General features: G+C 45.1%; 1 protein-coding gene across 2 annotated transcripts in view; it reads right to left on the bottom strand.

Annotated features, from left to right (window-relative positions):
• The window catches only part of LOC119449618 (AF4/FMR2 family member 4-like), a 179,572-nt gene that overhangs the window by 68,443 nt on the left and 86,283 nt on the right, over positions 1 to 24,846 (bottom strand). For both annotated transcript variants that reach the window (XM_037712834.2, XM_037712832.2), the window contains exons 2-9: positions 17,915 to 18,023; positions 16,398 to 16,611; positions 11,102 to 11,509; positions 9,308 to 9,678; positions 6,977 to 7,015; positions 6,485 to 6,574; positions 5,285 to 5,315; positions 3,686 to 3,731 (exon numbers count right to left, since the gene is read on the bottom strand). In XM_037712834.2, coding sequence (XP_037568762.1) covers positions 3,686 to 3,731; positions 5,285 to 5,315; positions 6,485 to 6,574; positions 6,977 to 7,015; positions 9,308 to 9,678; positions 11,102 to 11,509; positions 16,398 to 16,611; positions 17,915 to 18,023 — 1,308 coding nt within the window. The remainder of the gene's footprint in view (positions 1 to 3,685; positions 3,732 to 5,284; positions 5,316 to 6,484; positions 6,575 to 6,976; positions 7,016 to 9,307; positions 9,679 to 11,101; positions 11,510 to 16,397; positions 16,612 to 17,914; positions 18,024 to 24,846) is intronic.

The following is a 24,846-nucleotide window of genomic DNA, read 5'->3' as shown; positions in this document are numbered from 1 at the left end:
AAACAAGTTGAATTGAATCGAATGCTTTTTTAATAAAAAGAAAGACATCATTCTTACAATTATTATAAAACGGTACTCACGTGCTGGTATTTACAAAGTTAGCATTAGAAGTTTCAGTCGTAACATTGCATGTTGAGACGCAATTATTAAAATACCAAATGGGGTGCTCAAAGCAAACAGGCAGTTTATTCGTATATCTGGAAATCTTTGGACAGTCTGAATGTTCGTGATTTAGAAAAATAGACTGGCTCCATGAGCAATGTATAGTGTGCTCCACTGGACATAATTATTTGAAAACTATTACAAAAATATTTGTATTTGCGAATACTGACGATTTGAAGACCGAATCAAATATTATTAAATTTTTGATAGGAACTTTCAAATAGTTGCACACCTTTGAACAACTGTCAACAGTTAATGCAGTTCCTTTCCTGAACTAAAAGAATGCCTGAAAAACCAGATATTCCTGCTCTATGCAGTGTAGTAGCACAGCATACCACATCAATCAGCTGCTACCAAAGTGTGTTATGTTACAAGTTCCCTTTAATTGAACAACACTATCTGTCAGAAAACACTTGCAGCAGCTGCAGCACTTGAAGTGAATCATGCTGAACTGATTGCAAAACATCAAGCTGCAATTGGTAACAGACCAATTACTCATTCTGTGAAGAGCTTATTTCATCGAACCCAGTTTGTGTCTCTGTATCCCTCCCCATCTAGACCAGCAGCTGTCACTTCAGGACTCCTTCAAGCATCAGTTTTGGATATGTTCTGCTTAATTTTCATTAATGACACAAGAACTAACTTTAAATGTAACATGACACTTATCACATGTCCATCTCTTCGCACCTATATCATTGTATTTGACAGAGCTCAAATTATATAGCTTCAAACATCCCAGTGCCTTAATACTGAGTCACATTTTCTAACTTATGTTTCCTCTTGTATTCACAATTGGTCATATGTCTTAACATGCTTGCTTGCTTGCTTGTTTGTTTTTTGGCAGTCATGCATAAATGTGACTGCCCGGAAATTTTGTGTACGCTTGACAACACCTGTCTGTCGATCCGTTGCTACCTCCTCAAGCATTACCCAGACCGACATGTTGCAAATGAATCGTTTCCTCCCTGTGATTGCGGTCAAGGCTTGCCTAATCGTGTTAGAGCACCATTACTCAATTTAGGGGTTGGTTCTGTCCTGGTCTGTGAGCACTTGGTCTGAAAATGTTGTGGTTCCTGATAGGCACTTTAGTACCTTATATAGGAGTGTCTTGCTTTCTTTGTGCAGTGCAAGGGATTAAAGTCTACTAGGCCTGCGGTGTATGACCTTCAATGCTTGTCTATGTCTAAGTGGTTGTGCTTTTATATGCCGCCAGGCCTCATCGTGCAATGCTTACTTTCCTACAACGAACTGGCTTGACTTCCCATTCGTAGAGCATCTCTTTCTTTCCGAGGGATGAAACCTGTTTCTTTTTAAGCTAAAGCTTTCTTTGCCACTTCCTCTGACTCTTTTCACTGCTGCTGCTGCTGTGTTGCACGCCGCGTCGGGGGGCTGGTTCACAGCATGCATAATCTACATGGCAGGAGCGTGGGAAGGAGGAAAGGCGACATAGTTCTTTGGGATCTATTTGTCGTTTCCAACAAGAGCTCCCTGGCCTTCACCACAATGCCCTCTAGAATGCTGCAATTACGTGCGAGGCCTGCAAAACATCACAGATGATGCAGTGCTTGCCTTCGTGATCATGAGCAACAGTTCAGAGAGGAAGTAGGGAGAATGTTAGGGATGAGGCGGAGAATTGGCAGAGCTGGATTCTCAACCTATTCAGCCACTGCCATTCTTCACTCAAGACAGCTCGCATGCACAAGAGAAACGCAGGAAAGGGGAAAGGCCATGTCAGAAAGCATGCCTCGTATGGGCTTCTCTTCAATAAAGGAAAGGTTTTTCAACTAGACATGGCAACACTTACAGACAAACTGGAGAAATGTAAATTCAAGGTACAGTATGGTATGCTTCTGCTATTTCTGAAAAATAAACATAGTGCAAGTTCATCTACGCTGACAACTGACGCAGGGTGTGCAGATTAAAGCACTTAAAGTGTCAAGACGATGCTACGTAAGGGGCTGTTGAGCAAATCAACAAATCTGCCACGATGCAATGCGCCGTATCAGAAAATGATAGTGCAAACCTTCTCGCTGGCTACGAAAAATGGCGCACAATGCCTCAAGCAAACACGTCTCCCTGTTTCTTCTGTGTTCAACGTAGACAAACACAAGTAGTGCAAGCAAGATGATGCTTAACATCAACTCACCACTCCTGTATTTCGCGAAGAACTGAACAACTTAAACATTAGCCATTAAGATCACCCCAAATTATCGTCCATAAACACAAACAATACAGAAGCTTCACTTACATTAATTCCCACAGTGCGTGAAATCCACATAACTTTCTTTTACTGTCATTAGTGTGACCTGCGTATTTTTCTTTCTGTTCCTGAGTGTGCATTCCGTTCCTAATGGCGCACACTATTCTTTGTCGTAGATATACTTTAGCGTTTGTGGCCAGTTATTCTTTCTTTCCTCTTAACGTCGTTGTACAAAACGTGTAATGGAAAAGTGTTTTTTTCCTACATTCAAATTCTGTTTCTATTCTCTCCTTGATAAAGAGTAGGCAGGCATTGCGCACCTGCTGCCACCAAATTTCCCTCTTTGTATATATGTGTTTTCGTATCGAATAATGATAATCTTCATGCACACTTATATGCCCGTTTCCCCAGTAAAAGACCTTCAGCTGACAGTCAGTGCCCTGCATATGTGGAGCTTTTAGTCCTCTGTCTTATTTCCTGCAGTTCCTATCACTATTTTGGTGTGTAAAGCAATGAAATGCCAACTCAAATGCACCAGCAAGGTATTAGAGGGCTGTACTGGAACATATGAGTGTCCCCTATAGAATAAGGGGAATCTAGGGACACAATATATTATCAATTAAAGATCACATGAAGCCAACAGACAATGAGGCCATAGAGTTTCATACAATTACTAGATGGAACTGTGGCGCTATTGTCTGTGTGAACTGCACGCAGGGCAGTTCAGCGAGCATGATGGGTAGTACATGGATTTGCCTAAACTTGGTCCTTCCGGCTTTAAATGGCACTGGGACTTTGCAAAGTGATCACTTTTAAGAAAGTACTGTGTTATAAATAATTAAATACACATTATTAAAATTGTCTGACAGCAGGATTCAAACTCGGGACCTCTATCACAGAAGCTCGACACTGAAACCATTATGCCACAGACGCGTGGACAAGCGGAGGCACTGCAATTAGCAGCTATTATGTGCGCTTGCAGAGTCTTATTGCCTTCTGCATTAAAAAAGTTGAATGATTGCAGTGCCAGAATTCACTCTAGAAATTGTAGGAAACCCTCTGAATGACGCCAAGGAAAGCAGAGAAATATATATACATAGAAAAATATTTTTTAGAAGACTAATCATATAAGAGTAGAATTGTTCAGCAAATTTTGTTAGAATAGTATTCTATATTACACACTTTACTTCCCCTGTGCTTTCCTTGGCTTTCTGTGGTTGATTCGTGTCATGTAGTGCTTCTAAATTTGTCAGATGCCTCCCTCTTATGAAAAATTGCATGGAATACATGGGAGCAGACAAAATAAATGCAGGCAAAACTTACGGAGGGCTGGCCACTTTCCTAGGGTCAAGAAGGTGCTTTGAGTCACCTGAAAATAAGAGAATCAGTAACTGTTCAATCGGTTCTTAATAGGTAACATAGCAGCAGTCAGGAACACAAATCTTGAGAGGACACACTTGCTGTGACGCATTTGTTGCAGCCTCCTAAACCGCAACACTGTCACTAAAGACAGAAAAGCGACAACGCATGATAATAGAAGCGCACTTAAACCGATTGCAAAACTTGCACTCATTAAAAGGTACTTAAATATATTAGTACACATGATTTGCTCATTATGACAGCCCAACACACGATGATAAAGGCAAGAAAGTTTATTTTGCAACAAATTCGCACATCAACAAAGATGTCTTCCTGTTAAATGACAATCTGCAGACAGCAAAGAAAAATAATAGCAATCTTAAAAAAAGAAAGCTCATGCCATTTCAGAAACCTTGGCAAATACTGCCCTTAATACCGTACTACTGGTAACAGGGAAAATGTAACATACTATTTTTGCTGGATGATTTATTGAACACTTCACTGTGTCATGCGAGTTTTCTTGCCATATCACACAGGAAAGGAGCAGTCTGTCTTAATCACAAACAGATCTGCATCCGAAAGTTCTTAAAGGGGCCGTGAAACACTTCTCTAACGAATCATAGAATAGCCTCGCTATTAAAAGACCATCACATCACGAACCCCATGCCAGAAACATTTTTCAAATCCTACAATTATAAGTGGAGTTATTGCACCGATACCCGGCTTTCTCCCTCTCTTCGTCTCCACTAGCGCAGTGGACGCTACACAGTGAAGAAGTCAAGAGGTCAAAGCCCCGGTCAAAAGTTCAGTGTCATGGCGGCAAAAGGGCTTGTCACAGCACCCCGTGCTGGTCGCAGTAGACTTTGCTACGCAGCACGCCGCTGCCAAGACAAAATGATTTTTCTGCCTTCATATATATATTTCATTTATTTAACTCAAAGTTATGAATTATGTATTACAGATAATGCTCGCACGATCATGAAATCAACCAATAGCATGGGTGGGCCAGCTGCTTTTGATGGCGCTGCGTGATAGCATTGCAGAAGTGAGAGAGCAAGCAATTTTCGGCTGTTTTTGACACTAGATTGTAAATTCCTTGCTGCATGCAGTGCAGTAATATTTTACTCACATGTTCACAGTTCACATGTTCTCTATGACAGATCGGCAACATTTTCTTAGGATGTTCAAGAAGCTGCCCTGTTGCCTACGAGTGCTGCCATAGCATAGGGCACCAGATTAGCTCTGCCCAGCTGCAGTTTCTCAATGTGCAAAAATGTAGAAGCATATTTTCATGGCTCTGCAATCGCAGCATGGCTGAGGCATCCAAGAATACAACCTAAAACCTAATGTCCACATCGAGGATGTCACATCTGTGTGATTATCGCCATTAACTACATTCTTCACAAACCGTTATTTCTGAATAGCTCTGATAAGTATTATTATAAGAGAAAATTGCTATCAGAAGTAGCAACAACCTCTGCCTTTCAATGTAGCCAAGTACATCTTAGTCAAGTATGAACCACCCAACAAAGCACAGCACCAACTGGAAAATGTGTAACTTACCACTTTCATCTAGGTGATTAGGCACGGGATCCTGAAAGTAATTAGAGTCAGACATCAGGTGCGCGATAGTCACCTCATTCTGCTTTTGGCTTGTGTAAGCAATAGCCAGAAATGCATTCGCATGCATATACTGTCCATTAAATGTGTGTACATTCATACACAATAAAATGATAAAGCACACACTTCAATAAGATGTTTTGTACACTTGCTAGATACAAAGTTACAGTTCTAATATTACAGGAGGCATCCAAATAAATTCACTTGGGTCTCTTTGGAGATGCAGTTATAGTGCCAGAGCTGTAAAGAAATCTGACGGTGAAACAAAGTATACACAGATGTTCTTTTGATTTTTTGCCTGTATAAAGAACAGCTAAAGATAAGCACTACTAATTCAGTAACTCTGCTGGTTAATTCTAACCGAATGATGTTTATGTTAACAGAGCACAAGAGATGAAATAAGTTAAAGCTAGAATAATTGATTACACTCCTGGAATTGCAATTAGGCTACCTTTACAGGGAATGAAGGCATGTTGAAACAGAAAGCACGAAAAAGCACAAAAAACACGCAACACTACCACCCTAAACTTTGCATAACAACTTTTCCTGACACATTGAGATACACCTCCACCAAAGTGTGATGGAGGAGAGATATAGGTAAAAAGTATATTTACAGAATATTTACAGTGGACAAGATGGCTGAAGCACCACACACTCAAGTGTCCCACACAATCGTCATTCTCATCGCTCTGCCAAGCACATCATTCATCCATGTACGGATTGCTCGGTAACGACATAGAAACTCTTCAAGGTCAGCTAGCCACAGAGTCAACAAAGAATGACCGCATTCAATTTGAAGTAAGGCAAGAATAAACATGCCAACATTTATGTACTTTTTCTGCACAATAGTCACCAATGTGAGTTGCAGTGCACTGTACACTGACATCACTGACATCATCGATGCCAGAGCTTGGCCACAAAATTCGAAAAGGGAAGTCTAGCCATTTTCCCCGTTAGTAAGAACTTTGTCTAGTAAACAAAATTTTTTCCCTCCACCTAAAACTTAAGAAGAGCTTTCAAATATATACCAAGTTAATATTTGATTATAGTGCCCTTTTGACCACATTAAGAATGCTCTTGCCAGGCTGTAAGTATTACAACACTCAGCTTTATCAACAAGAGGAGGTTTGCAAGCCAGCATACCTGCACTGGTGATGTAGGAAAATAAGGCCGGCATTCTTCCTTTCGTGGGGTCTCAATGGCTGTCAACACTGGTGGAACTTTCTTCATTTCCTGGACAAAGAAATCAGGGGCAGCAAGGTTAGAAAGACAAATTTGCAACGTAACTAGCAGAAACTAAAGACAAAGGGGGTGGGGGGTCACCTAGAAAAATATTCGTGGCACTTGTAACAAACTGTTAAGGATAAATACCTGCCTTCAACAGCGTACCTCCAGGCATGTGAACTTTGAAACGAGTGAATGAAAATGGCTTAGCAGAGCTACAATGCACTTTATATGTTTTATCCTTCATAACGTTGGCCAGCAAGTAAGCGTTGCAAGAATTACTACCAGTGGGCACCGTTTACTAAAAAAGCACGTGCATCACAGCAACAAAAATCCAGAATCGCTGACCCTAACGCACTGGTACTGCGGTGCTACTGACTGGAGTAATGAAACGAAATACCGGTCACTGACCTTAAGGATGCTTTCCAGTTCCGGAAGTGTGCTGCCAGGCTGAAAGACATGAAAACAGAACTCTGGGACATGTGGATAAAGACAAGATAAATGTTGATGAATAGAATGTCCTTCTGCCTTGATTACTGATGGACAAAATATGAATGTGTTCCCCTAGTTGTCTGTTTAGTGCGTCAATGGGAACAGAAGAGTTTCAATGTATGAATTGAGTGAGATTTTAAAAGCATTATTTTATTGTATAAAAAAACTTTCCTAAATCATGCGCCTCGCCAGCATTCGATACAATGTCAATTTATTTTGAGAAGCACAGAAGCTCACACATTAGTGTCCTACACCGTAAATCAATGGTCCTACAATACTGAATAACCATCTGCAACTATGATTCAACACAGAATGGAGAAGCCAATTGCAATGAGACTATTTTTGTATTTTCCTTGACATGCCAGCGCAGCCCTCCCCAAAACGAAACAATGAAGCACCAAGAGAGCACTAACGTCAGCTGCAGATGTTCGTCCTTTCATTGCCTACTAAGCCTAACAAATAAGATGCTCTAGTATAAAAAGCCACTCGAACCAATTTCATTTGGCCAAAACGACTTCCCTACTGTGCCTCCCAACTCACACTTCCCAAACACTTAGCCATCCCAGCCTCTGAACAAGCCAAAGAAAACCAAAGAACGTGAAAAAGAAAAGAGAAAAAAGAAAAGTAAGTGCCTAACTCCAAATCTGATTCCCAGCAGACCATGCAAGAAGAGACAGCAATGCAAAGAGCTACTCTTGCTTTGTTTTCGTTTTCTTTACTTCTCTTTGGAAAGGCAGGGATGTGGCAAGCAGCACACTAGATGACATGAACATAACACTGCCACAACCACCACAAGCTCAAAGCAAACAGCGCCAGATGACAAAAACACAAGTCCAGGCGACAATAAATATCTAAAGGTTATCAGGCTGTCCAATCCTTCTGCCCCTCCCAGGCAGCACAGCAAACAAAAATAATGAAAGAAACCGGCGAGGAAGCAGATGAAAATGAGAGATGCAGAGGAAAGGAGGCACACACAAGAGAGAGGCAGGGTGTCGTTCCCGTGGCAACGCTCCCAGGCCGCAGCCAAACCAATCAATGAAGACCCCATTTCCTTGAGAGGCATCGCTACCGGTACGCCTCCTTTCTCACAGAAAGTCCTCCAGAAGACATGGCTCAGCTCACACCCTATTTACAGCTCAACAAATGCAGTGATGGCCAGTGTACTTGGAGCGCATAGGGTGGGTGCAGCTTTCGCAGTTAAACATAGCAGTATAGGTGCTAATATAACAAGTCTTCTTGACAATTCACATTTTTTACAGAAACCATCAAGTTAAGCAAATAACCGAGCGCCTCAAGAAAGCTGCGTGTTTTATTAAGGGAATGGTGCACTTGATGGCGTATATTTGTTGCAGTGAGGATATTTAGCTAGTGTTGTTTCATCAAGTAATTCCATAAAGAGGGGAGCCATTAACCAGCGCATCTCAAAGAGCCTTAACATCAGGCATTCAGCAACGAATGTGCTACGCAACTCGAAAGCCCAGACTATTATTAGAGGATGCAAGAATGATTAAAAAGATTTGTTTTGAGACATTTGCCTGTTTGTTGGGAATGCTACATCTCGCCACCTTGGCAACAAGACACATTTGTTCTGTTAATAGCTGCATTCAAGCAACCAAATACAAGACATGCCATTGCATCTGGGACTAAATTGAAACTATAAGAAGCAAAAGATTACATACCACCCTATGCATAGTACCTGCATGCACACTACCTGTATTTAATCTTTCCTTAGTGACTCGGTGTTCTGCATTGTTAATCCATCACTTCATTCTTTTAACTTGCATTAGTGATGATGACCAAACATCTAATTGTTACAAGTGTCTCAGCCTCAGCATTTACTGAAGCTCATGACATACTGTACTTATCTATTGCGTATGACTACTAAGCAAATTACACATACAAAGGAAGCAGTGAAACAAGAAATATGATTGCTATGTAACCAAACAGGCCCGAAAGCAACTGGGCATCATGAAGAAAAAGAAAACTCAAGTGTAGTTTAAAGGGCAGAGATTCAGGGTACTTGGAGATGCAAGATGGACTAATGCCCAAAACGCACACGAAATAATATGTAGATAGAAGAAAATTTTTGATATGCTTCTTCTCTTATGTTACAGTTGCAACAAGTGGCTTTTGCGTAGCTTGTTCTGCACTCCAGCTTGCTCTGTGAACACTGACTCTATTTTGAGTTTCTTATAGTCAAGAAAAAGCCACCCAAGCAAATGCCGTGGGAACTTAGAAACAATGGCTCACCCCGCTATCTGAAGAAGGGGCTGAGATTTGGAGCCGAGGCAGAGGCCGCTTGGGTTTGGAGTCAGCTGCAGAGCTTCGTGGCAACGAAGACGACTTGGTGCTACCTGTCGCGGGGCCATTGCTCTCTGTGCGCACAGTGAGTGACGATGAAGAATTTGTAGATGATTGGTGCTGTGCTGAGGTTGAACTGTTTCCATTGTTCACATCCTTCGAGGGTGCACGCATGGCAGGCGGTCGAACGACAAGGCCATTGGGAGGACCCTGGCTCAACGGTGCTGAGGATGGGTTCGTGGTAGAGGCTGAACTTGAGACCAAACTTGAAGCCGGCAAGGAGTTCGCCTTAGGATTTGACGTTGCATCCTCTAGCCGTCCTGAAAACAGGGGCAGAGAATAAAATGGTCAAAAACTGACTAAAAAACTGTAGTGCAAAGATTACTGCAGTGTAGCGCACTTTTTTTGCAACAAGACTTTACATGCTGTGAGACATAGCATATTAGTGTGAATAAAGGTGACTAACAAGGCTAAGGAAAATTAGTTCTTCATCTGTACTGTTTGCCTCCTTAAGTAAAAAGACAGACTTGATTATACATTAAAAATAAACACAATGAGGCAACTCAAGAAAGAAGACCTTACCTAAAATTTATTTCAAAATACATAAAATGGCACTTGATATAATAAATTTAATCAAGTCTTCTACTTAAAGGGAAACAGGCTTGTTACACATTCACTGTTCACTAATCTTGCTCATTGGGGTTCATAATGCAAACTTACGGAAAGAAACACATAGATATCCTACATCGTTTGGCAAGTTCACACAGGCTGAACATACAGCTAGTATGGCAAAAGGTTGGCATAAAATCTGGTAAAAATCACATGAATGGATTTACTTAGTTACTAAGTTGTTTTGGAAGCAATGAGCTATGTTTCACTTTTAGCACATTTGTACTACTATAACGTGCAGAATTGCACTAAGAGCTTGAACAGCCAACTACAGTTAATTGAAACTTCAAAGGACCCCAGAAGATAGACGTCAGCAGAAACCTGCAACTTTTGGGGGAGAAATAGTTTTCAACTGGCAACTACTGTTTCACATTAGCACTGCCTAACGGTGGTCTGTCTGCCATGAATTCAAGCCATGCAACAGGCCGAAAAACAGTTTTCTTTAAAGGACTTGGGATCTGTACCTGTGCACGGAAACCTTCAAACGTACTGCATACGAGACATCTGTTCAGTTTTTCTACTTCAAAACTTTTTTTAAAGTTCAATTCTTTTTGCAGAAAGTTCTTGTAAGGGTAAGAACTAATACATAACACATGAGGCAGATATGTGGTTGGCAAAGTCTGTGGGTCCAGTTAGTCTGTGGGTCCAAGAGCATAGCAAGAGAGTTCATGTCTACACAACTGTACAACAGAATCTCTTCACACAACAACTCTTTACATTTGGCAAAACAATCTCATCTCTTTCTCTGCAGCACTTAATGTCACAAGAGCACATTCGGGAGCACCTCAGTTACAAGCCTGTCTTACTAGTGGTGGTGACATCAGCAAGACTGCAGCCATGACAAAATTCAGTGCAATGAGGGACAGCAGAATCTTGCACATGTAAACAAGACATGTCGTGCTTAAATGACACAACTGGCCACTTTAAATATAGTTATCATATCAGCTCATGTGCTCCTGCACTTGGGAAGAGCTGCAATCGGCTGTTCAATGCTCCTCTAGAGTGTCAGCTATCACTGAACCATTCACTCCCCTGCCTGGCATAACCAACAAGAGAAAGTTGAGTACCACTCACCTTGCTCATGAGAGCCGCCCCTCGATTGGTGGTGGTGGTGGTGGTGGTGGCCAGAGCCCTGCGGTGGCTGGGACAAGTGCCTGCTACTCTTTCCGGCCGCTGAGGACGACGAGGAAGACGAGGACTTGTACTGGCCATTCATCAGTGGCGGAGGCTGGTGCGGCTGCTGCTTCTTGTGGTGATGGTGGGAGTGGTGGTGAGAGTGGTGACTGCTGCCATGGTGCGAGCGGTGGCTTGAGCTGCTGTGGTGAGAGGAACCCTGCTGTTGAGTGCTACTGCTGGACTGGCTAGCAGGATGCGCGCTGCCGCTGCCACCACCACTGCCGCTGCTGCCACTATTACTATGGTGTTGCTGCTTAGCCACCGAGCTGCTGCTATTGCTGCTGCTATTTCTTGTTCCTCCAGGATCTGCGCACAGATAGACGAAGGCCACCGCCCCCGATTTACAACACAGACAGCCAGACAGCCAAGACTTTACAATGCACTGATGACTCCTGCTCCCCCCCCCCCCCCTCTCTTGACACTTTGAGCTTTCAATCAGATGATGGCTGGCAGAATGTTGCTGCATTCTCAACGTGTGTGTTGAGGCACTTGCTGATTTCAATATACAGGAACATCACGATAAAGAGGGGCACGCATTATACAGGCCTTCCACAATAACATCAGCCTTGCAACATATCTATAACCCTGGAGAATAAAGCAAGGGAGATTCCCAAGTAATGTTTTGCTTTTCAAGAAACCACCCTAGCACTACAATGGCCAACTATACCTCCTGATCACCATGCAGGCTGTCCACTGCGCAGACGTGTGCAAAATAGCTCCATGACCCATTAGACAAGCTCCACAACCCCAAAATAGTTCCATGACCCCTAACCTAACTAAGCAATCATATTAAATGTCAACTCATTACATACAATCCCAATTGTATTTGCTGACGTTTTGTTGCTCAAACAAAATGAACCAATTATGAAAACCAGTCCATATGTACACATTTTCTGTTTGCTAAATGAGCCGACTATGGCAGAAAATAATGCTGAAACTTGGTTAAGTGTAAGAAATGCATGCCGACCCGGTCGTGGATGTTTCGTCCTCCATTTTATGGTACTTTTAGAGCCCCGCAAGAAGTTAAGAGTTCAGTATTTTTTTTTTTTATGAGAATGCTTCTTAATAGAAACATGCACTGTTCTCACATCACATATTAGTATAATAATTTTACATTGTGAACATCAGACAGAAGAGCAGGAAATTTAGTTTTTTTTTTTTTTTCATATCCGAAAATACTGTCTGAAATAATGTTACAGAAGAGAGCTGTTTGAATAACTTCAAATGACATGTGTAAGCTCGTGGTCACCTATGAATAGCTTGCAAATAAGAACAACATAAGGATTACAACAGTTTCAGCACACACTCGCAACCAAGTTTATTCGCAGAATAGATGTGCACAAATATATCCATCAAATGCTCCTGTCTCACTTACGTTATTGACCCTGCTTTTCCTCCCCACATTATTTTTTATTTTCACTTAGCAAGATCTTGGACATCTTAAAGGGCCACTAAAGGCAAATACTAAGTCAAGCTAAAGTGATGCATTAGTGCACGAGTATCTCTAAAGCGTCAATATTATCGTGAGCAGAGCCTTAGTAATAGAGAAATTAAGGTAAATGCAGGACATGATTAGCGACTCCCCCGGGACATTCAAGTACTCGCCCGATGACGAAGGCACTCCTCATTTAAATTCTGTCACTAGTACTGAACCACTCATTATAAAAACATCATTGTACTGTATTATAAGAAGAAAGAAAATACTACTTCACCAGTTCTATTACACTTTTACAAAAAAGAACTAACTGACATTACACCGTTGACAACAACGCGGGCAGTCAAAAGGTTTCGTGTTCGCTCGACTCTGCGCCGCCCGCACTTTCGCGTTTCAGTTTTTCTGTTAACGTGTAGTGTTGCGCTTGTTTTTCTGGCTCGCGAACCTCGCACTAACTGCAAGTAGCAGAGAAATCCACTTCCATGCAACGTCGCGGAATGCCCGAACGGTCTACGCCACTTTACCAAAATCAGCTGCAGCGGCGCACCGTACCGCCATCTGTCGGGCGCCGTTACACTCACCAACAGCAGAAAATGGTGTATGCAACGTCACCACTCCTCAGTTGGCGTGGCGGGTGATTTGAATTGCAATAAAGGTATTTGGACCCTTCAAATCCAATTTTTTCATAAACTAAGTCTTTTCTTTGCACGAGACAAGCGTTTCGAGGTTTCTGGAAAGGTATTTAAACAGTCCACGTCGACTTAGTATTTGCCTTTAGTGTCCCTTTAATACATAAAAACAACTGAGAATGTGGAATGTGAATAAAACACATAAGTGACACGCATGCATTTGATAGAGCATACAGTTAAACCTGGATATAACGAAATTGACAAATGCCCAAAAAACTTTGTTATAAAGAGGATTTCGTTATATGCAGGTTCGGCACAAAAATTCGAAAAAGAAACGCTTACCGTATTTACTCGATTCTAACGCGCCCTCGATTGTAACACGCACCCGTTTTCCGTGACCAAAAGAGAGGGAAAAAAATCCTTTACAGTACCGTGCACCTCATGCTTACATACAGAAATACAACTATCGCTCAAGATTTACTCCCAATACACTAAAGTTGCGATGAACAAAAAAGTCCCAGTTTCGCCTCAAAGGCGAAGCATCGATTACGTCAGCAAATTAGCAGACAGCTATACGAAGTAAGGATAGTAGTTTTATCGGCCGTATAAACTTGTAAACATTCGCTGTTTAACTAAATTGGTAGACCAATCGCTGAGCACACATACTACACCACATGGTCGAAGCTGCGGAAGCTAGGCTCGAATTGGCATAGGAGGCGGCCATATTGAAATGCCGATGGCGATATGGTAGCGCAAATTTAGGGTTGTACTCGATTCTAACGCGCAGGTTTATAAGCAGGTTTAACTGTATATAATTGCGTGCATGCAACCTGTGCATAAACTCAGTTGAAAGTGTGTAGAACCTGTATTGCTGCTTTAATAGTGTTGCCATTCATATTTTCACACTATTCATAGGCAACTCTTTCAATATGCCAACACATTAAAGCAGGTCTAGATCAGGGCTGCACAACTCAATACCAGCGACAGACAAAACAAACTTTTTGGGGAGCCACATTGGCAACACTTTAGTGGAAAATTATGCATCTTTTACTTCAGGAAAGACACTCTGTTTGGTGCCATTCGTCGCTGTACTCGGCAGTTTTTGCACACTAAACCCAGTTATAACATACAGGCTTATGCACTAAAAACAGTTTGATATATCAGGTAATTTAATACGTCCAATGTCATCAGCAGATATGCAAATTTGTTATCTCCAGAGGAAAAAAAGAAGCAAGAGATTAAGGACTCATTTAAAACAGAACTGCACACAGTAGGCCGTAATTTTTTGCCTGTGCCTTGAACTGTTTCAAGGCGTCATTGAGAAAGGCATTCTCGAAGCGCTAGATTGTGTAGATGTCCCCTTCCCTCAATGTTGGCACAGCAGTGGCACACCACATACACAGAAGGTATGTCCTGATGCCCAAAGCAGATGTGTCGAGTTCAATATACTCAATGTCCAATTCGTTATAAGGGAGTTATTTTACGTGAGTGTCGATCCCTAACTATTTAGTGCTCAATATAAGGATAATTCACTTTATCCGGTTTCATTATATATTCATGTTCATGATGTCACATCACCATCTGAGGAATAAAGGCAGCTCTTGTCCAGAAACACCAGAGAAAACATTTGCTAACAGATGTAGGCACTTCCAAAGAAAGACACCAGTTTCAAGGCATTCTTAGCTATATGTGTTTGTGTGTGTATGTTTTTGTCAAGGTTCTTATAAAACCTAAAGAGGGCTGCTCCCTCTGCACGTCCTTTAGCTTCGGCCAACAGAGCAGGGCGATGCAGCTCTAGCTGCACTGTATAGCTGCAGTCTCCTGGGGTGACTAAGAAAGGGTCATAAAATAAGCAGTCGCCTGTCTCTTATATTCAAGTGATATGAACCACTGTTGGAATTCTGCTGAAAGGTTCCCGCCATGTTCTGAAGATTTCTTCACGCACATGAATGTTTGAAAAACATCTAATGCCTATAAAATGATGTCAGTTCCATTTAATTTTTAAATATGACACGGATAAAGAACAACGTGGCTTTCACCATTAGAATGGACAAGAAGTGACTGTGTCTGTATCTTAATAAGTACTGATACGGGTCGGGCTAGTATCATGTGAATAAATTGGCTTACAAAGTTTTGCCCACATTATTGCAAGCTCTTTAAATGCATCAATGAAGAGCAGCATGTTACTTGCATTGGCTCAGCAGAAACCTTTGAACAATGTCAGTGGCAGCAATAAAACTAGATCCAAGTAACCCTGACTAATGCTTACTCCTGATGCACCACAACGTAATTTTTTGTTTTTTTTTGTCAAGGATTAACAGTAAGGCGAATACACCACATAAAAGCATCTGTTTGGAGCACTAGCCTCCTCAATTATTCAATTGAAACATACTGGGAAAGCATATGCTAGATGCAATTACGGACACTCCACCAATAATTTAGTCTTAGTGTCGGTAACTCGGTGAGTAGATTCAGTGGCTGTGCACCTTTCTCTGTTGCCAACAAGAGATCATTCTATGCTCCCACACTATGGTCCTACGCTCCCTTTTTGTTTTAATGCATCTAATGCCAACAATGGTGCATGTCGTGTACTGTGTTTGACAACAAACTTGTGGTTTTTCTCATTCCATGGCCATGCTTTAGTAGCAGCTGTAGCACACCATAAGAATTCTAAGCTCAGCCATGGGCCGCACGTGGCCCATGGGCAGTATGTTGCGCAGCCTCGGTCTAGACACTACGTGCATAAGGAATAGAGGATGACCTTGGAGAACAAAAGAAACGGGAATGTGTTAGACCAGAGCTTGACTTTGCATTCAACAATACCAAAAAGAGGTCACTGTTAATGTTTCAAAATTTCACCCTTCTGGCACAAAGATTCGACAATCATCTTGACAACAAGCACAATAACTTCAGCAACCCTGTGTCATTTTACACAACCCATAAAAAATGTAACTACATAATTACATGCAGCTGAATCCGTGGTCATCCACTTGCATCTCAGTCTAAGGCTGCAAGAATGTCTACAAGGAATTAAGAAAACAGGCTTCTACTTCATTTCATGCAGTCCACTTCTGCTGTGTGCCAGCCTCCTGCAAATGGCAGTGTATAGAAAGCGGCAAGCAACACCCACCGGTGGCATTGCCATTCCACGTGGAGGCCGTGCTGCTGCTGCCATTGACGGGGTTGCTAACGGCAGGTGGCGCCCGAGCCTGCGCGGCCGCATTGGTGCGCGAGATGCCGATCAGGTGGTTGGGATCATGCGAGAGGAGCCGTTGCACTTGGCTGAAGTCACCCAGGGTGTTCTTGATCCGTCGGGTCAGCTCATCTTCCTGGCCAGGTTCCACCTGAGAACACGCAAGTAAGACACACCATCAACTTATGCCTTAACATGCTATGCTCACAGACCTCTTGCTTTTCCTCGCATAAAGCTAACATTCTCAAGTTCCAGCCTTTTTTAAGAAAACTACAATTACTGCCACTCTTCTGTGATTAGAGATCTACCACGTAATGTTCTGGTTCTCATAAAAGATATACTTATGGTATTAGTTGTTTTGCCATGATACCGCTTACAGCATTTTCTAAGGCTGCTAAAATAATCAGCAAGTCATTCTATGCATAAAATGAAACATGAAGACACAGACTGTCAATAACTAGGCAAATCTACGAACATTTATTGCACTTGTCACTATTACCATCACAGAGTTCTTGTCTGCAGGATATTTAGGAAACAAAGTGTGCTCCATTACATTCTCTCTTTACCATCTGCCTGCCTGTGTGCCATTAACCACGGCTAACACGTGTGTCGACAGGCTTTCTTGTTGTTAATATATACCATATCTTCCTGTGCCACTGCATCTACGGCCAAAGTAACTGCAAGGTGAAAAAGCAACATTGCTGTTCAATGTACAGGAAGAGGACACAAGGTGTAATAGTGTACAGGGACCTCTTACCCCAATTAATGCAGAAATTACAAGCAGGAGAAACTCAAATGTCATCCAGGTAACAAATGGGACATACAATTAAGTTCTGCAACAGAGGATGACAACTGAGAAAGGTGGGGTAGAGAGGTAAGGAGAAGTGTCACTGTCAGAGGCAAAGTCAACAAAAGTTTGGTACGTTTTAATATCCTGTGTGTAAGCAAAAACAACCATTTTGCAAGTGAAGTGGAAAAAAAGCCCAGTTATATTAACCTGATCAGGTGTGCCAACTAACAAAGTGCATTCTCCAACCCCAACAACATACTATATTTTCCTGCAGTAGCTCGCATCGTCAAGACGTAAAAGTGAAGAACAAGAATTTGATATCTACAATTTAATGCCTTCACTGTTTCTTATTAATGAGAAATTCCTTGCCCGGACTCATGTATAAAGCTTATTCCAGAAGAGCCCATCTCATGGAAGAATCCATGCAGAAAACTAACGAGTCCAGACTAGCAAGGCTCATCCAAAATGGTTTGGGAATGGCTGCATGAATACACTAACCGTTGAACATTCATTATAGGGTTATAATTTTGCCCACCGAGTGCCCACTGGGTCGACAATTGATACGTACATCGTTCACCCTGAAAACATGCCGACGTCAGCGACATTGTCCACAACCGTAAGCCCTGATAACACCTAATACCTGGACGTCACAGACGCCACATACCTTGACGGGGGCCCTGAAGATGGGATGTCCTCCCGACTCTCCTCCGCCCACGCCCGCGCGAAGCGCGCGGGCCTGCCGCTCCCGCTCTCGAAGGGCATCACGCTCCACGCTGCGCAAAAGGAAAGAAAGCAGCACGGTTAGAGAATACTCCAGCGATTCCCGCTAAACAGAACCTCAGTGTCCACTCCCCCCTCTCTCCAAAACAGTGCTGAACAAATGGGCATTAAAGCGGTACACATCCTACAATAACTTGCATCAACAAACAGGATTAGTCTGGTCATCAAATCTCGCCATCACAACACGCATGAACAGGACGGGACATAGCGTTGAAAGCACTGAGACGGCTCACAAGTTCAATTCGCTTGGTTAGAACTACGACAAGATCTGTTACAAAGTACCTTTCCCGCATAATACTCAGCATACCGTTCCGCCGCACATTCAATAGGTTAACTGAACAGCTTGCTGCTAAGTTCGGAATTTGAAATACGGGAACATTCGCGATAACAAACGAGGTAGAAAATAGTTTCACTGCATACCGATATAGTTAGCAATCCCTGAAAGTGCAAAAAAAAAAAAAAGTACAGCGCAAAAGCTAATAAGCATATGTCTTTTCTTCAATCTTTATAATAGTACGCGTTGTTTTTCAACACTGTCGACAACACGACGCAACCCTCCATGCAACGTCTGGTTGAAGCTTACGCCATACATGTAAGTACAGAGCACAGTCGAACCATGTATAATGGACTACAATGGTCCACCCAACAGCTTTAATAACAGTGCGTTCACGTGAACGCAAAACCCTTCTCCATCGGCGCGCGAGACGCAACACAAACGCGCCGTTACGGGCGCTTATCCCTTATCGCCGGGCGATTAACCTTTATCGCCGGACGCTCCCGTTTCCGAGCGCCTAAAGCAGAGATCAGCTGCAGCAGGTAGCGTAGACGGCAGCGCATAAGCGATATCCGCACCAGCTTATCTGGTGCAAGACCAGATAAACTGTCGTGCAGGAAGCCAGCGCTCTTTACGCCGACCATGAGACCGCCCCCATCTGACCGGCCGGCAGAACACACCAGGACGATTCGATGCCGTTCACTGGATATGAGAGACAGGTGCAAACCTTGAGCAAGGCTGAGAGAAACGCCGGGAAGCCATGGCGCAACGCCACGGCAAAGCCACAGATCGCGCGTCGAGAAGCCGTGGAGTCAAGTCCCGAGAGAAACGACGTCAGACCACTGCACCACACTTGCCACGGAAAGTACACGGCACACTGAAGTGGAGCTTTAGCAAAGCTGTCACATCTGGCAACGGCAGCAGCAGCAGCAGTCACCGACGCGCAGTCGGACACTGACGACCAGAAAATTTCCGGACGTCGATATGTGGACGTCGATATTTCGGACGTCGATATATTTCCGGACGTCGACAAGTCGACATTTGTGCGGGTTGGGCTGTACGCCTGTGTTGAAGTAAACATGGTGGCGACCGTTGTGGGAAGTCAAATTCTTGACAAACTCGTCGCACGAGCGTCAGCTTTTATTGGGTTTTGTTATTCGCAAATATTTCGAGCTTAAGTCAGCACGTTATTTTCGGTTCCGTCTCACCGCCGTATTGCACGCATTACAATGAGCTACCAGCTGTGATGTCATATAGAAATGGAAAAATTCAAAATTGCTCCGACCAAATCTTTTTACAGCCAAGCTGTATATGCCTAGGCTGTAACACTCGTGGCCCAACCAAAGAAACTCTCCGGCTGAAATAAACCTATCGAAAATCCGTCGGAAACTCGCGTCTGGTTCACTTGGCATATATCAAAATTGGCATGGCAAGGTACGAATGTACAACAAACGTGAGTGATAGGTCATGACATCAATAACATCACATGCTCGTCAGTTACGTCACAATTAACGGTAATAAAATGGCTAATAGTGGCGCATACCCGCATTGTATATGTGAGTATGAGTACGCATTGTATATGTGAGTACGGGATGCATGGGCGGTTTTTTTTTTTTTTTTTTTTTTTTTTTTTTTTTTTTGCTGCCGACTTAATTCTGACGGATTAGGTAGCTTGGGCCTATTCACAGGAGGGTAAAAGACCGGCGACTGCCATGTGTACGTGAAACGATGCACGAGCATCGAGAAATTGCTCGATTGTGGCGCAAGCAGCGCGGAGGAAGGACAACAACGCAGCGACGGCGCGACAACGTCACACAGCCGATGACGTAAGAGCTTGCCACGCGTGCGCCACTTCCGTCGCGCCTTCCGCCACCGTTGCTCGCGACGTGGAGAAAAATACCCGGCGGCGCGGCGGGGTTGCCCAGCGTACGCTGCAAAGGAGCCCGGGCGTCAGTTCCACTGCAACGAGCTTTATCTCTCCCGGGGATGCGCCCATATTGCATTCGCTAGACGGGTAGCAGCACCATTCAGGAAATGCAATCTACGCGAACAACTCCCCGCCACAACTGGCGCCATAAAGGTCACCTCCGGGATGAGACCTTGAGTATGTCGCAACAATTATAATGCATTCTTACCCGACCGCAGTTCGCCGAATCGAGCACAACCAAATTCGCTACCGCTACAGCGCGACCTTGAATTCCGGCCCTACCTTCAGATCACCAATACGGCGTTCACCGTCCGGTTTTGATTCGTTCACGTAAGCAAGGCGCGATCGCTTTCAAATGAAACACGTCGAATGCGTCGCCCCGGAAAATTGCGAGTCCGCAATTCAATCTCTGGGCGCGCTTTCGCCGAATTCGTGTGGGTCGCTGTTTGGCGAGCCGAAGAGCACGGTCAAGTGCCACAATGTCGACTCGACAGGCTAACTACGCAGCGGGCGTCGGAATGCCGCGAGAAAAGGTCGACGCGGATATTCACCTCAGCGGTCGCAGCCGCAAAAAGGCACGCGCGGTCAGGTTCCTAAATTTTTTCACTTGTAGTGACGTCGACACGTTATCCCAAACATCGAGAAACAAACTGCAACCTTAACGGGTTAACGACGGCGTACCAGTGACATCTGATGATCCCCACCCTGCAAGTCACCCGGCGTCAAAGGACGGCGGGGAATGGCTTCCGCGAACAGGGAAAAAAAAAATAAAATAAAAAAAGCCCCATTTGGGACGCAACCGAGCAACCAACCTCCACGAAGCACCCAGAACAAAGTTAACGTTCGAGCTGCAAGGTAACGACTATGAAAGTGGCCCCCACACACGCACAAAAGGACTCGCGTCTTTGGCGGTGTATTTAGAAAGAAAGCACGTCCATTATCCTTCCTACCTTTCTCACGAATGTCCGCTTTTATCGGCTACGTCAACGAGCAGTAAACAGTCGAAAGTAGAAAATAAAACACACAAAAAAAGAGCGAGACAGTTGCCACGGGCCACTTTCCTCCACATGCCACTCATCCTAGCCGAAGCTTCGGTGGTTGTCGCTGGGGGAAAAATACAGGAGCCCGATGATTACACGTTCGTTCTCCGCTCGCAAAAGCGCGCACACCAGCAAAGGAAACAGCGCTGGCCGCCCCTCTCCCTACCGAGCCCACCACAACTCGTTCGGGAACAGCCGGAAAACAAAAGACGCAACAGGCGGCGGCGGCGCCGCAGCTCGGCCTCCTCATCGGTCAAGTCTCGAACAAGATGTCTACCGCGGCGCCTTCCGGCCCTACAAGGACGTCCTTTCACGGCGGCGTCAGAGCGCTCCGCCGCCGCCGCCGCAACCTACAGTCGCAGAGACCGGCGCCGGGGTGGATTCGTATATTTGGAAGCGGGGCGGCTCTGACAGGCTGCGCGCACCACAAATTCACGCTCGTTGAGGCAGCCACCGAGTTGGGATCATTCCAGGGAGGCCGGCGTCGTTGTCGCCGACGGCGCATACACGCGCCGGGCATCCGCGACCGGCGCACCGGAACAACAACGCGTGAGCAACCGGGACAACCGGTGGTGGCGTGCGTGACCGCAGGCGAATGCGCTGCGGGACAGTGTACGCATAACAGAACAAAGCGCCTATTTTACTGATCGCAATCCAGCAGCCCCAAACACCTCGCTGGAGCACAAGAACCCAACTATTTACTGTGACACGGACGTGCGAACGCACGAGATATTGAGAGAAAAATAGACACACAACGCACTGATGGGCGCAAACACCCAGCCAAATAGTTATATGAGCTACTTGGGCCACAGGCGAGACGTTGCACGATTTGAAAGAACGGGGACAACATACGGTCTGCGACACCGCGTATCCACTGCAGAGAGAATGAAACCGGATGTTCATCAAAATGTGGCACTAGCTGCTGCTGAATTTTATGGGCGCAATGACTCGCGAGCGCTCCTCATATATAGTGACAAAGTACAAATCATTGTCGTAGGGAAACGGACCGTTAAACAATCCCTCATTATATGACTTGGCGGCGCATTAATGACGTGCCTGTGCAAGCACACCAACGTTGGGCTTTGTGAGGGGAAAACGAGGACAGCGGGCGTTCGGAGGTCAACCCAGCAGAGACGAAACCGGGCTACGATCACGGGCACTCCTGTTTCTGCAGCAGTTCCTTTACTTGCAAAAAAAGAAGCAAAAAGAGCGTCCCCGCTATTAACGACGGAAAAATGCCGTTATTTTTCCACACTGCTAAGCACGCTACATGGCGGTACTACAAAACAAACACCGCGACTGCGTCATTAACAGCAGTTCAACGGGCGCCTTCCTACAGCGGCGCACTGCTACAAAATTTTATACGAACAGGGAAACCAAGTACGCTGGTGTTAGCCAGGTTTAAAAAAAAAAAAAAAGAAAAAGAGGAGAGTCCTGGACGAATAGCTTTTCGCCGAGGGAGTGACGGTTGCAACACGGAACATAATTTAGAGAGGAAGCTCGGGGCGATTTCCTTCTCGCCAAAAGAGGCCACGCTGCTGCACGCCGACCGACCGGTCGACGCCCGCGCGATTACCTTCGAATGGTTTCACACTGCGCTACCGGTATTTACGAGCGCCGGGTTAAGTCACGCCCACACGCTCCGACGCCCCTCTCCGTCGCGGTCAGACTTCGGCCGGGAACCACGGCGACACGCTGACGCACACGTCGCAATGTTACGTCATCCCACAAACGCGACGGCGGTTAATAGTTGTGCGAGTGTAAACCACGGACCGCGATTTCGTCGATGCTTGCACGAGAATACTTCCAGTCAGACAGCAAGCTAACAAAGAGCAACGACAGAGCCCTTTACTAGGTCGATAGTTTCAGGCCACCGTACTGGCTCCCCCCTTCGAGACATGACACCTTAAACCGACAATATTATCCTGTACGGATTAATGACTAAGAGAAAAGTTAAGGTGTCACGGGGGGAGAGGGGGGGGGGGGATAAAGGGACAGAACCCTACAAAACATCTTTCGAGTGTTGGCGCTGAGCCGTGCTCCCTCAAGGGCGGCAGAAGAAAGCGCCAACCTTTCATAAAGAACCACTTCTCTTTTGAGTGTCATGCGCATCGCTTTAGCGTTCACGTCTCAGAGGAAAGTCTTAACACTATGCATGCCACGCACAAGACATATCACTTCCCGCAGGCTGCAATGTGGTTCGAGTTGTGAACTATCAGTCAACTTATGAGGAGAAGAGGCGGGATAATCCAAAGACAGAGGCTTCGCGGGCCTCGTGTCTGAGAAGCCTGTCTTTGGATTGAAAAAAAACACGGTGCAATATGTGATTTTAAGATTGACGACCACCGTACGACCTCTGACAACCGAACGCGGTAGGTCTTATAATTGTATATTGCACCGCGAGTTTTCAATGATTTTTTTTTTTTTTTTCGTTGCACAGTTTGGCTAAAGTTTGCTGGGACACACGGTATAATTAACCATGCCATAGAACGCGAACGTTTTAAACGCACACGCGTACTCGCTCCAAACCAGGCACACGTGCTGTTTTTATCGAGCGGTCGTGTCCGTGGCCCGGTGCAACAAAACAAACAGACTCGTGGAGCCCGCCGATAACACGATACGCGCTTTGCACAGTCGACGCGATTCGAGAGGGCGGCGGAGGTTCCGCCGCCGCGTCTCGCGCCCCACAAAGGCAGGCGGGCAACTTATAGCGGCGACAGCATGCCACGGAGGGTTTGACGAGAAACAGGGCCGACTCGGCAGCGCGCACTTCCGCCTTCGGAGGTTGTCCGTACAGCGCGCGGAGGGGGATGCAACACGAAAATTTAGAGAAAAGGAAAACGACGTGGAGGAAGGCAGAAGTAGTAAGGCTTGCTGAAGTGGAGAACGGCCACCTCCCCGGCCGGCAGCACTGGGTAGGCCAGGCGGCGTGCCGCGCAGCGGTGGATGCGTAACGTACGCTGCAGCGTGCCTACCACCCTCGGCGCACACACCGACCGTGCGGCCCGTGTCAGCTGCGGGAGAGATTAAAAAGACAGGCGATAGAGAGAGAGAGAGAGAGAGGCTGGGCGGATTTCCGGAGGCTGAGGGGAGACGCGCATCGGCAGCCGAGCCTCCGGCGGTGCAGGTGCGCACGAACAACGGCAAGGACGTTCTGCGGCCGCTCGACACGAACGGCGTAAACTCGCGGAAAAGAGAGAGAGAGAGCATTGACTGGAAAGCGTTAAAAACAGGAGATCAAGTGCACACGTGACAAAGGAACTGCGAACCACACTCCACAACTGCTTCCGCTGTCGCTTTCTGAGCCACGGTCAAAATCACTGTGCTGGCAACGAAATGAACAGAGTATGTTAGGTGGACGAGTAGCCAGACTCGGTGCTAACACGAGAGCACAAAAACTGAGGCCGCACTGCGAACAAAAGGACGGGCAGAAATTCACACCACCACGCTGGACTTGATTCCAGCGTCGTCTTATCGGCATCTCGCGCTTGTTTTGTTTTTGTTCGCTGATATTGACGCCTGCGGCGCACCGACGACAACGAGAGAGAGCCCGCGTTCTCCGAAAAAAATCACCG

This window comes from Dermacentor silvarum, chromosome 4 (genome assembly GCF_013339745.2).
Source record: "Dermacentor silvarum isolate Dsil-2018 chromosome 4, BIME_Dsil_1.4, whole genome shotgun sequence".
NCBI classification, from domain to species: domain Eukaryota; kingdom Metazoa; phylum Arthropoda; class Arachnida; order Ixodida; family Ixodidae; genus Dermacentor; species Dermacentor silvarum.
Note: the sequence above shows the minus strand (reverse complement) of the source record. Positions and strands in the feature narration are given on the sequence as shown.